This window comes from Oncorhynchus gorbuscha, linkage group LG19, assembly GCF_021184085.1.
Source record: "Oncorhynchus gorbuscha isolate QuinsamMale2020 ecotype Even-year linkage group LG19, OgorEven_v1.0, whole genome shotgun sequence".
Classification (NCBI taxonomy): Eukaryota; Metazoa; Chordata; class Actinopteri; order Salmoniformes; family Salmonidae; genus Oncorhynchus; species Oncorhynchus gorbuscha.
The window spans coordinates 58745528-58758189 of record NC_060191.1 but is presented as its reverse complement, the minus strand read 5'-3'; the positions used below and the strand labels follow the sequence as shown (position 1 = coordinate 58758189).

General features: G+C 44.9%; 1 protein-coding gene across 7 annotated transcripts in view; it reads right to left on the bottom strand.

The window, feature by feature from the left end:
• LOC124004769 (glycerophosphodiester phosphodiesterase domain-containing protein 5-like) overlaps positions 1 to 12662 on the bottom strand; it is a 116014-nt gene that overhangs the window by 1966 nt on the left and 101386 nt on the right. For 5 of the 7 annotated variants that reach the window (XR_006833528.1, XM_046313547.1, XM_046313542.1 and 2 more), the window contains exons 10-16: positions 9374 to 9524; positions 8411 to 8632; positions 7555 to 7712; positions 7313 to 7460; positions 6088 to 6170; positions 4723 to 4737; positions 288 to 400 (exon numbers count right to left, since the gene is read on the bottom strand). Coding sequence is in view for 6 of the 7 variants with exons in the window: in XM_046313547.1 (XP_046169503.1) it covers positions 288 to 400; positions 4723 to 4737; positions 6088 to 6170; positions 7313 to 7460; positions 7555 to 7712; positions 8411 to 8632; positions 9374 to 9524 (890 nt within the window). In the remaining variant the exon portion in view is untranslated. The remainder of the gene's footprint in view (positions 1 to 287; positions 401 to 4722; positions 4738 to 6087; positions 6171 to 7312; positions 7461 to 7554; positions 7713 to 8410; positions 8633 to 9373; positions 9525 to 12662) is intronic. The other 2 variants (XM_046313548.1, XM_046313546.1) reach the window with 1 other exon arrangement.

The window sequence follows — 12662 nt, the reverse complement described above, 5'->3', positions numbered from 1 at the left end:
GCTGGGATACGGTCACACACTGGCATCCTCAGATACTCTTAAAATGGCTTCCTTTCCTTGTCTTCTTTTCTGTGACCACTGATTAATAGTAGAAAGCAATATGACTGGCCAAAACAACCGGGCATCCTCTTCATCTATCCAATGTCATCAGATCAGTGGTAAATAAATAAGGACAGGAGAAAAGGAATGGAAGACATTTCAGAGTACTGGGATACAGCCAGATAAACAAACACCAACACACAATACAGTAGACACAGGAATTCCAGTTCTGTGGGGTCCTTCCTTACCGGAGAAGATGAGTTTCTCCTTCATAATGTTGACGTCTCTGCTGGACCTCCGGACTGCGGCACTCAGCATGATCTGTTCAGGGTTGTAGCTGTGCATGCCACTCAACCTCCATCTGGTGAGGAAAGGTCACACAGGGGTCAGGGCATCATATAGAGCAGGTCTCTCCGAACCCTGTTCCTGGAGAGCTACCATCCGGTAGGTATTCGCTCCAACCCTATTGTAGCGCACCGGATTCTAATAATTAGCTGGTTGATAAGCTGAATCAGGTTAGTTACAACTGGGGTTGGAGTGCAAACCTACAGGAGGGTAGATCTCCAAGAACAGGGTTGAGAGCCCTGATATAGAGCCTCTGGTCATACCACAAAACTGCTGTCTCTGCTCTCAAGGACCTGTTCTATATGGAGATAACGGCATGTTAAAATGCGTCACCCATTTTTCTTGTAGATACTCTATGTCACAAGTGTGGGCACTGGGCACCATTTTGCCTCAGTCTTTTACTTCTAATTGGCTGACCTCAAAATGACACCAAGCAAACAGACATATATTGAAGTTGGGGGCTGTACTGAATGAATCAAATGATTTATGCACAAATGCATCTACAAGGACACGTACAAATAGAGTCTGAGCCAAAGACATCCCCACTTCTCTGAAAGCTCATACTTATTTACTGACTAGCTGTGACGAATATTTATATATACACTAGATGACTGATCGGGGGCGCTGTGTTGAAGCCACCGTGCCTCCATCCTGGCACTTCCAAAATTGTTTCTACAATGTTGGGGAAGCTATAGAAATGCCTTTATTTATATACATTCGTTTCCCCCCATTTATTCTATTACAGACACCTTAATGCATACTGTTACATATTATGTGAGCTAAACATACATATAAAACATTCCTTAAATTATAATTTGTTTTAACTATTAATATTATTGTACCCACTACAACAAAATACATGTCATTTTGTCCATGATCACATTTCATTGAAATACAGTAGGGAGTGCCAATATGGCTGACCGGTGGCTTCAATGCCTCTCAATGGCCAATACATAGCATCAGCAATCCAGGGTTTATACATTGGTGGAAAAAGTACACAATTGTCATACTAGAGTAAAAGTTAAGATACCTTAATTTAAAAGAAATGTACTTAAGTCACCCAGTAAAATACTACTTGAGTAAAAATCAAAGTATTTGGTTCAAATCAAATTTTTAAGTATCAAAAGCAAATGCCATTGCTAAAATATACTTCTGTACCAAAAGTAAAAATAATTTCAAATTCCTTATACTAAGCAAACCAATTTTATGGATAGCCAGGGAGGGGCACACCAACACCAATTTACAAACGATCTCAAGTCCATCAGACTGTTAAACAACCATCACTAACACATTAGAGGCTGCTGCCTATAGGCATAGACTAGGAAACACTGGCCACTTTAAGGAATGGAACACTAGTCACTTTAATAATGTTTACATATCTGGCACTACTTATCTCACATGTACACTACCGTTCAACAGTTTGGGGTCACTTAGAAATGTCCTTGTTTTTGAAAGAAAAGCACATTTTTTGTCCATTAAAATATACAATTAAATCAGAAATACAGTGTAGACATTGTTAATGTTGTAAATGACTATTGCAGCTGGAAACGGCAGATTTTTTTATGGAATATCTACATAGGTGTACAGAGGCTCATTATCAGCAACCATCACTCCTGGGTTCCAATGGCACGCTGTGTTAGCTAATCCAAGTTGATCATTTAAAAGGTCTAATTAATCATTAGAAAACCCTTTTACAATTATGTTAGCACAGCTGAAAACTGTCGTGCTTATGAAAGACATCTGTTTCCTATACTACTCTACCGTATCTTAGTCCGTTCCGCTCTATCGCTCGTTCATATGTATATAGTTTTAATTCATTCCTACTTAGATGTGTATGTGTGTATTGGGTATATGCTGTGTAATTTGTTAGATATTACTACACTGGCGGAGCTAGAGGACAAGCCTTTCGCTACATCCGCAATAACATCTGCTTATCACGTGTATGTGATGTATTGTAAGTATTGTTTTATTTCCTGCTAAGCATTCAAAATGTAACGAGTACTTTTTGGCGTCAGAGAAAAATGCATGGAGTAAAAAGTACATTCTTTTCTTTTGTAATGTAGGAGTAAAAGTTGTCAAAAATGTAAAAAGTGAAGTACAGATACCTAAGAAAAACGACTTAAGTAGTACTTGAAAGTATTTTTAACTCAAGTAATTTACACCACTGAGTTTATATACAGCGGAGAGAACAAATATTTGATACACTGCTGATTTTGAAGGTTTTCCTACTTACAAAGCATGTAGAGGTCTAACTTTTTTTGTTTATTTATTTATCTTAGGTACACTTCAACTGTGAGAAACGGAATGGAATCTAAAACAAAAATCCATGTATGGTTTTTAAGTAATTGATTTGCATTTTATTGCATGACATCAGTATTTGATACATCAGAAAAGCAGAACTTAATATTTGGTACAGAAACCTTTGTTTTCAATTACAGAGATCATACATTTCCTGTAGTTCTTTACCAGGTTTGCACACACTGCAGCAGGGATTTTGGCTCACTCCCCCATACAAACCTTCTCCAGATCCTTCAGGTTTCGGGGCTGTCGCTGGGCAATACGGACTTCCAGCTCCCTCCAAAGATTTTCTATTGGGTTCAGGTCTGGAGACTGGCTAGGCCACTCCAGGACCTTGAGATGCTTCTCACTCTTTAGTTGCCCTGGCTGTGTGTTTCGGGTCCTTGTCATGCTGGAAGACCCAGCCACGACCCATCTTCAATGCTCTTACTGAGGGAAGGAGGTTGTTGGCAAAGATCTCGCGATACATGGCCCCATCCACCCCCCCCCCTCAATACGGTGCAGTCATCCTGTCCCCTTTGCAGAAAAGCATCCCCAAAGAATGTTTCCACCTCCATGCTTCACGGTTGGGATCGTGTTCTTGGGGTTGTACTCATCCTTCTTCCTCCAAACACGGCAAGTGGAGTTTAGACCAAAAAGCTCTATTTTTGTCTCATCAGACCACATGACCTTCTCCCATTCCTCCTCTGGATCATCCAGATGGTCATTGGCAAACTTCAGACGGGCCTGGACATGCACTGGCTTGAGCAGGGGGACCTTGCGTGCACTGCAGGATTTTAATCCATGATGGCGTAGTGTGTTACTAATGGTTTTCTTTGAGACTGTGGTCCCAGCTCTCTTCAGGTCATTGACCAGGTCCTGCAGTGTAGTTCTGGGCTGATCCCTCACCTTCCTCATGATCATTGATGCCCCACGAGGTGAGATCTTGCATGGAGCCCCAGACCCAGGGTGATTAATCGTCCTCTTGAACTTCTTCCATTTTCTAATAATTGCACCAACAGTTGTTGCCTTCTCACCAAGCTGCTTGCCTAATGTCCTGTAGCCCATCCCAGCCTTGTGCAGATCTACAATTTAACCCTGATGTCCTTACACAGCTCTCTGGTCTTGGCCATTGTGGAGAGGTTGGAGTCTGTTTGATTGAGTGTGTGGACAGGTGTCTTTTATACAGGTAACGAGTTCAAACAGGTGCAGTTAATACAGGTAATGAGTGGAGAACAGGAGGGATTCTTAAAGAAAAGCTAACATGTCTGTGAGAGCTGGAATTCTTACTGGTTGGTAGGTGATCAAATACTTATGTCATGCAATAAAATGCAAATCAATTACTTAAAAATCATACAATGTGATTTTCTAGATTTTTGTTTTAGATTCCGTCTCTCACAGTTGAAGTGTACCTATGATAAAAATTACAGACCTCTACATGCTTTGTAAGTAGAAAAACCTGCGAAATCGGCAGTGTATCATATACTTGTTCTCCCCACTGTACATCATTGGTTGTGACTGGCTTTGAACATCACAACTGGAGTAACATTTGAGGCAAGAAGATGTACTTCCCTAATCCATTTGGTTTTGGTAATTAGCAAATAGAGGTATGTAAATCAAAATGATTACCAATATTGTGTCTTGGCTAATGTATCAATAACTCCGCAGAGATTTTGTCCAAATCAACACCATAAATGAAAATGAGCACTTCCCTCTAATACATTTCTAGAATTAATTTGTAGACTGTCATTCGGTCGATAACAGTAAAACTCAAGCGGGATAAAAATGAACAAGCATTTGTGCTGTGTGTGAGAAATCATCGCCGTCTGCCACTAAAAGGCCAATAGTGGTAGGCTCGCTTGTATTTACTGTACCCTCTAGCGGGGAGGACAAGAAGTGGCAGTAGTGAAATACAACAACGATACAGGTGAGAAAAAGAGAGAGATCTAAGATGTAAATGATGACGTATATAGAAATAAAGGATGGAGATACTGGCTTCACTGAGATCGAGGAAGAAAGATAAAAAGGGAAACCATCGTGGGTCAGAGTTGACTCAGTTACCTGATAATGTGATAGCTGCCAGATGCCAAAATGCAGCAGAGAAGAGGAGGAGAATGCATATCAGGCAGAGGAGATGAGGAAGAAGAAAGAAGAAAAGGAGGAGAGATTAAAATAAGTCAGTTTAGAAGCCAGCAGCGGCCAGCACTTTGCTAAGCATTGCAAACCCACACATAAGACTAGAGGATGGAGGCCTTGGTCTGCTGTCCTCCATCCCACAACAGCATTATGGCTCAGGAAGGAAGATTAAATTCCTTTTAGCAGATTCCGATAGTATTTCAGATGATTCAAGGAAGCATACTTTCTGGTTTAATGTTACTTCAAAGTGCAAACAACTGTAAGGGGAAACATTGTTTGGTTGACGAGAGATACTTCTGATTCTCAAAGCCAAGCTGTTGCCATTGTAAATGAGCTTTATCAAATAACTAGTGTTTCATCCATCCCTGTGTTTTAACACGCTTGCTGTAAAATGGCCTTGCTGTTAATGTGTGTATGCAGAGTTATCTGTTAATGTCTGCTTGTACAACATCTCGCCTGCTGTATACATGGAGCCTGCTGGTCCTCTGTAGTTCAGTTCGTAGAGCATGGCTCTTGCAGAGGCAGGATAGTGGGTTTGAATCCCAGGACCACCCCATACGTAATAAATGTATGGACGCATGACTAAGTCCATTGGATAAAACCATCTGCTAAATGGCAGATATCATTATTATGCATTAAGCCCTTGAGAGGTAAAACACACACAGCTGTGTGGAAGGAGAGAGGGTGTGAAGCGGACACACTGAGGGAGGAAGGGATGTGATAACTGTGTAATGGCTGCCAGAGGCACTATGGCAGCAATTACAGATAATTAAGAGAAAGAGGAAAACACTTGATTACTACATTTAAAAATGACAGAGTACTCGGCCTCCCGAGTGGCGCAGCGGTCTAAGGCACTGATCAGTGCTAGAGGCGTCACTACAGATCTGGTTTCGATCCCGGCTGTGTCGCAGCCGGACGTGACCGGGAGACCCATGAGGCGGCACACAATTGGCCCATCGCTGTCCGGGTTAGGGGAGGGTTTGGCCGGCTGGGATGTCCTTGTTCCATAGCGCTCTAGGACTCCTTGTGGCGGCCGGGTGCATGCACGCTGGCTTCGGTCACCAGTTGTATGGCGTTTCCTCCGACATCTTGGTGCGGCTGGCTCCTGGGTTAAGCGAGCAGTGTGTCAAGAAGCAGTGCAGCTTGGCAGGGTCCTGTTTTGGAGGACACATGGCTCTTGCATGGCTCTCGCCTCTCCCGAGTCCTCATGGGAGTTGCAGCGATGAGACAAGACTAACTACCAATTGGATATCACAACATATTATATATATATTTTTAAGGAGTACTTACTTTTGGAATACAAAAATTCCTATAACTACAGTGAAGGAGATGAGATCAGCGGCGACCCAGATCAGACAGTATTCATCTGGACTCTGAAACACATGGCAGCATTAGACCACCAGGTGTCACTGTCTCCTAAAACAACTCACAGCCAGGTAGCAACAAACCGAGAACAAAGAATGCCTTCCTAAAATGATGTAATATTGAAATTCATATAATATTGTGGTACAGTAATTCATGTGTAATGCATAATGGACTCGTTAATCAAAAGGTGCTCCAATTTACAGATGGGACAATAACAAAATAATATTCTAGTCAGAATAATGTAAGTCCCACATAGACCTAGATCTCATACTATCAGACATTGTGGGTGTAGATAGTGGCCATATTGACTAGCAGGCAAGCAGACAGGACAGACAGACAGGGTGGGTAACAGATGCAGTGATAGCCTGAACTCCATGTCAACCTCACCCAGGATGGGCTCTATATTCTAGTCTGGACCACCCATTGTGTTCCCTGCTGTGAGTCAGTCTGTTAACCCAGAGAGAGGTGCCAGGAGGGCCTGGGGCAGTGTGGGTGCTAGGGGGGTAATGGTGTGGGTACTAGGGGGTACTGTGGGGATAATGGCAGGAGCGCTAGGGGGTGCAGTGGGGGTAATGGTGTGAATGTTAGGTGGGTGTAATGGTGTGAGTGTTAGGTGGGTGTTGTGGGGGTAATGGTGTGAGTGCTGGGGGGGTGTTGTGGGGGTAATAGTGTTTTTTTATATAGGCAAGTCAGTTAAGAACACATTCTTATTTTCAATGATGGCCTAGGAACAGTAAACGGGGGTAATGGTGTGAGTGCTAGGGGGTGCTGTGGGGGTAATGGTGTGAGTGCTAGGGGGTGCTGTGGGGGTAATGGTGTGAGTGCTAGGGGGTGCTGTGGGGGTAATGTGTGAGTGCTAGGGGGTGCTGTGGGGGTAATGGTGTGAGTGCTAGGGGGTGCTGTGGGGGGTAATGGTGTGAGTGCTAGGGGTGCTGTGGGGGTAATGGTGTGAGTGCTAGGGGGTGCTGTGGGGGTAATGGTGTGAGTGCTAGGGGGTGCTGTGGGGGTAATGGTGTGAATTCTAGGGGGTGCTGTGGGGGTAATGGTGTGAGTGCTAGGGGGCTGCTGTGTGGGGTTAATGGTGTGAGTTCTAGGGGGGTGCTGTGTGGGTAATGGTGTGAGTGCTAAGGGGGTGCTGTGAGGGACTTACCATGAGCCAGATGGGGTAAGGCACCTTTCTGAGGATGTTGGGGGCTTCAGAGGAGACAGAAGAAACCCCGCTGCACCAGAGCACAGAGAACAGCCAGGGCTCGTTGACCGTGTACAAAGTCACACTCACGTTGCTCCTGGAGAACTCTCTGGAGGGTGCAGACAGACACATTCATATTTCATACACACATATATACAGAAGAAGCACACACAGTGCATGTGTGTCTGTGCCTGTTAACCCACCGGATGTCATAGGGGCTGGCCTGGCTGTAACGTAGCAGCAGGCTGCTGATTCCCTGCTGGTGAAGGACTTGAGGCGGCAGCTTCTCTACTGATGTCTGCTGAAGCCCTGGAGCCACCTGTCTTACCTGCCCCCTGTCCCAGTCTGGGGTCCACATCACCTGCACACAGACAGACAGACCAAAACACACACACCGATAGACCGAGGCACACACAGACCGGCCGAGATATACACACACACACACACACACAGACCGGGCCGAGACGCACGCACACACACAGACCGGCAGAGACGCACGCAGACACACGCACACACACCGGCCGAGACGCACGCAGACATGCACCCACACCGCCCGAGACGCACGCACACCGGCCGAGACACACGCATAGAGACACACAAAAACAAACAGACACAGACAGCTCAGATTACTTATGGGACATGTAGATGTGCAGTTAGTGACATCGGTGGTGACAGAGTAATGATTATTACATTGGTGACAGTGATGGATGTCACAGGCAATCTTCAGGTCAGCCTCAAGCTGACAGTAGTCAGTTCCCTCTCTCCACTATGAGTGCTGTTTTCCTCCTCTTGATTTCCCTAGATAACCCAGGGGGACAGTGTCTGAGCCCTAACAAGGTTCTGTCCACTATCTATAATAATAATATTATATAATAATATGCCATTTAGCAGATGCTTTAATCCAAAGAGACTTAAATCAATAATGTGTGCATACATTTTAAGTATGGGTGATCCTGAGATTCAAACCCACTACCCTGGCATTACAAGCGCCATTGCTCTACCAACTGAGCTACAAAGGACCCCTGTTGGAGTCGGGTACACTAGTGTTGCCTGTCTCACCAGGTGCTGTGGAATCCCAGATAGGCGTATGACTTCCAGGGTATCGTTGATCCAACTGTGGTAGCAGGGGTGTCTGTGCGGGGGTCGTCGCAGGCTGAAAACCACTGTCTGGTTATGGAGGAAGGCTAGCCTCAGCAGCTGCTCCAGACTACACACGCCCTGGTTCCCCACCAGCATCACCTCCCTCTGAGCCATGGACTGGACCGTCCAGAAGGGGTCGTCCTAGAGGAGAATGCACACAGGTACTCACAGTCAATCTGATCAATTTACACTATTTATAAGATTATATGGCAATCGTAATAATACACCACTTTATGATGAGAGATGAGATCAGGGTTTGGGTCAATTCTATTTGAACTCAATCCAGTGAAGTAATCTTGATTGATAAAATTGGGCACTTTCTCTACATTTATCATATTTCCTATTTGCCGAGTGGCAATGAAATGGACCCAAAGCTTGGAGGAGAAATATAGGCCTAGTGAAAGAAAGGGGGGTGTGATTACTGCATGATTAAAAACCTTCAGAGAGCGAAAGATGGCGTAAGAGTATACCATTCCTCCCTAGAGAGGATGTGACAGACCGTACCATTCCTCCATAGAGAGGATGTGACAGACCGTACCATTCCTCCCTAGAGAGAGTGTGACAGACCGTACCATTCCTCCCTAGAGAGAGTGTGACAGACCGTACCATTCCTCCCTAGAGAGGGTGTGACAGACCGTACCATTCCTCCCTAGAGAGGGTGTGACAGACCGTACCATTCCTCCATAGAGAGGGTGTGACAGACCGTACCATTCCTCCCTAGAGAGGGTGTGACAGACCGTACCATTCCTCCCTAGAGAGGGTGTGACAGACCGTACCATTCCTCCCTAGAGAGGGTGTGACAGACCGTACCATTCCTCCCTAGAGAGGATGTGACAGACCGTACCATACCTCCCTAGCGGGTTGTGAATAATATTGTGGTACCTTGAGGAACCACTGGCCGGCGTTGAGGCTGTGTAAGTCTGTCCAGTTGAATGAGGAGGCATCGTCCAGCTGTCTGGCTGGAAACACCTTCCCCACATCTGTAGTCCTCCTCAAGGTGCGGTCTCGCATCAGAAATGGCACCCCGTCAAAGCTAGGACAGGAAAGAGTTAAACAGTCAGGTCTACTAATAAAATAGTATATTCATTGCCGTACAGTTTTTTCAATATGATATGATCTTATTTCTCAAAAACTCAGATTTTTATATCCAGTGATATTTTGTGGAATTTCTTACAACATAGCTAGCTTTACATCACAGCTACTTTCATGTTGCTTGCTTTACCTTCGCTTTGAATGCCAAATAATTTCCCCACCTTTTCAGTTAACCTCAGGTTGTAAGACATGGAAAACGACAAATTACCTATACATTTGTTTGTCAAATTCAACAGAAGAATCGCAACACTTTTGTCAGATTCCATCCCAAGCAACTAAATCGGACAAAAACATCACGTAACCTATCATTCCTCATTGTTTTTAGTGACCATTTAGTGTGACTGAAATATTTAATAAGTGCCAGAATGACCTCTGTCCTTTCAGATGTGTGTGTGAGCCCTAGGACCGTGCCCCAGGACTACCTGACATGATGGCTCCTTGCTGTCCCCAGTCCATCTGACTGTGCTGCTGCTCCAGTTTCAACTGTTCTGCCTTATTATTATTTGACCATGCTGGTCATTTATGAACATTTGAACATCTTGGTCATGTTCTGTTATAATCTCTACCCGGCACAGCCAGAAGAGGACTGGCCACCCCACATAGCCCGGTTCCTCTCTAGGTTTCTTCCTAGGTTTTGGCCTTTCTAGGGAGTTTTTCCTAGCCACCGTGCTTTTACACCTGCATTGTTTGCTGTTTGGGGTTTTAGGCTGGGTTTCTGTACAGCACTTTGAGATATCAGCTGATGTACGAAGGGCTATATAAATAAATTTGATTTGATTTGATTTGATTTGATTTGTGTGTGTGTGTGTGTGCGCACAAGTGTTTATGCGTGTGTGTGTGTGTGCGTGCGCACACAAGTGTTTGTGCGTGTGTGCACACGCGTGCATAGCTCTCCTGTGTCTCTGGTCAGGCAGATGTATAGAGCCTGGCCCAGGCCCTGTTTAAGTTTCATTAGTCATCTCCACCATGAGTCCAGAGCCCAGCCTATCACACATACAGTGGATTGTGAAAGTATTCACCTCCCTTGGCATTTTTCCTATTTTGTTGCCTTACAACCTGGAATTAAAATATATTTTTTGGGGGGGGTTTGTATCATTTGATTTACACAACATGCCTACCACTTTGATGATGCAAAATATGTTTTATTGTGACACAAACAAGACCTAAGTTTTTTTTTAAGAAAAAAAAAAGAGAAAAGATAACTTGAGCGTGCATAACTATTCACCCCCCCAAAGTCAATGGCCGCCTCGTGTCGCGTTCCTAGGAAACTATGCAGTAATTTTGTTTTTTGTTGTGTTATTTCTTACATTGGTACCCCAGGTAATCTTAGGTTTTATTACATACATTCTGGAGGAACTACTGGATATAAGAGCAACGTCAACTCACCATCATTACGACCAGGAATACGACTTTCCCGAACCGGATCCTCTGTTTTGCCCACCACCAAGGACAATGGATCGGATCCCAGCCGGCGAATCAAAACAACGAAGCCGTAAAAGGGGCAGACGAAGCGGTCTTCTGGTCAGGCTCCGGAGATGGGCACATCGCGCACCGCTCCCGAGCATACTACTCGCCAATGTCCAGTCTCATGACAACAAGGTTGATGAAATACGAGCAAAGGTAGCATTCCAGAGAGACATAAAAGACTAACGTTCTTTGCTTCACGGAAACATGGCTCACTTGAGACACGCTATCGGAGTCAGTAAAGCCACCTGGTTTCTTCACGCATCGCGCCGACAGAAACAAGCATCTTTCTGGTAAGAAGAAGGGCAGGGGTGTATGCCTTATGATTAATGAGACGTGGTGTGATCATAACAACATACAGGAACTCAAGTCCTTCTGTTCACCTGACTTAGAATTCCTCAATCAAATGTCGACCACATAATCTACAAAGATAATTCTCTTCGATTATAATCACAGCCGCATATATTCCTCCCCAAGCAGACACAGATGGCCGGCCCTGAACGAACGTTATTTGACTATGTAAACTGGAAACCACATATCCTGAGGCTGCATTCATTGTAGCTGGGGATTTTAATGAGGCTAATCTGAAAACAAGACTCCAATTAGAAGTCTGAAAACAAGACTTCTATTAGCATATCGATTGTGCTACCAGGGCTGGTAAAACCCTGGATCATTGTTATTCTAACTTCCGCAACGCATATAAGGCCCTCCCCCGCCCTCCTTTCGGAAAAGCTGACCATGACACCATTGTGTTGTTCCCTGCCTATAGACAAAGACTAAAACAGGAAGCTCCCGCACTCAGGTCTGTTCAACGCTGGTCGGAACAATCTGATTCCACGCATCAAGATTGCTTCGATCACGTGGATTGGGATATGTTCCGCATTGCGTCAAACAACAACATTGACAAATACGCTAATTCGGTGAGCGAGTTCATTAGCAAGTGCATCGGCGATGTCGTACCCACAGCAACTATTAAAACATTCCCAAACCAGAAACCGTGGCACGATGGCAGAATTCGCGCGAACCACTGCTTTTAACCAGGGCAAGGTGACCGGAAACATGACCGAATACAAACAGTGTAGCTATTCCCTCAACAAGGCAATCAAACAAGCTAAGCGTCAGTATAGAGACAAAGTAGAGTCGCAATTCAACGGCTCAGACACAAAAGGTATGTGACAGAGTCTACAGTCAATCACGGATTATAAAATGAAAACCGTCCCCGTCACGGACCAGGATGTCTTGCTCCCAGACAGACTAAACAACTTCTTTGCTCGCTTTGAGGACAAGACAGTGCCACTGACACGGCTCGCTACCAAAACCTACGGGCTCTCCTTCCCTGCAGCCGACGTGAGTAAAACATTTAAAAGTGTTAACCCTCGCAATGCTGCAGGCCCAGACGGCGTCCTCAGAGCATGCACAGACCAGCTGGCTGGTGTGTTTATGAACATATTCAATCAATCCTTATCCCAGTCTGCTGTTCCCACATGCTTCAAGAGGGCCACCATTGTTCCTGTTCCCAAGAAAGCTAAGGTAACTGAGCTAAACGACTACCGCCCCGTAGCACTCACTTCAGTCATCATGAATTGCTTTGAGAGACTAGTCAAGGATCATATCA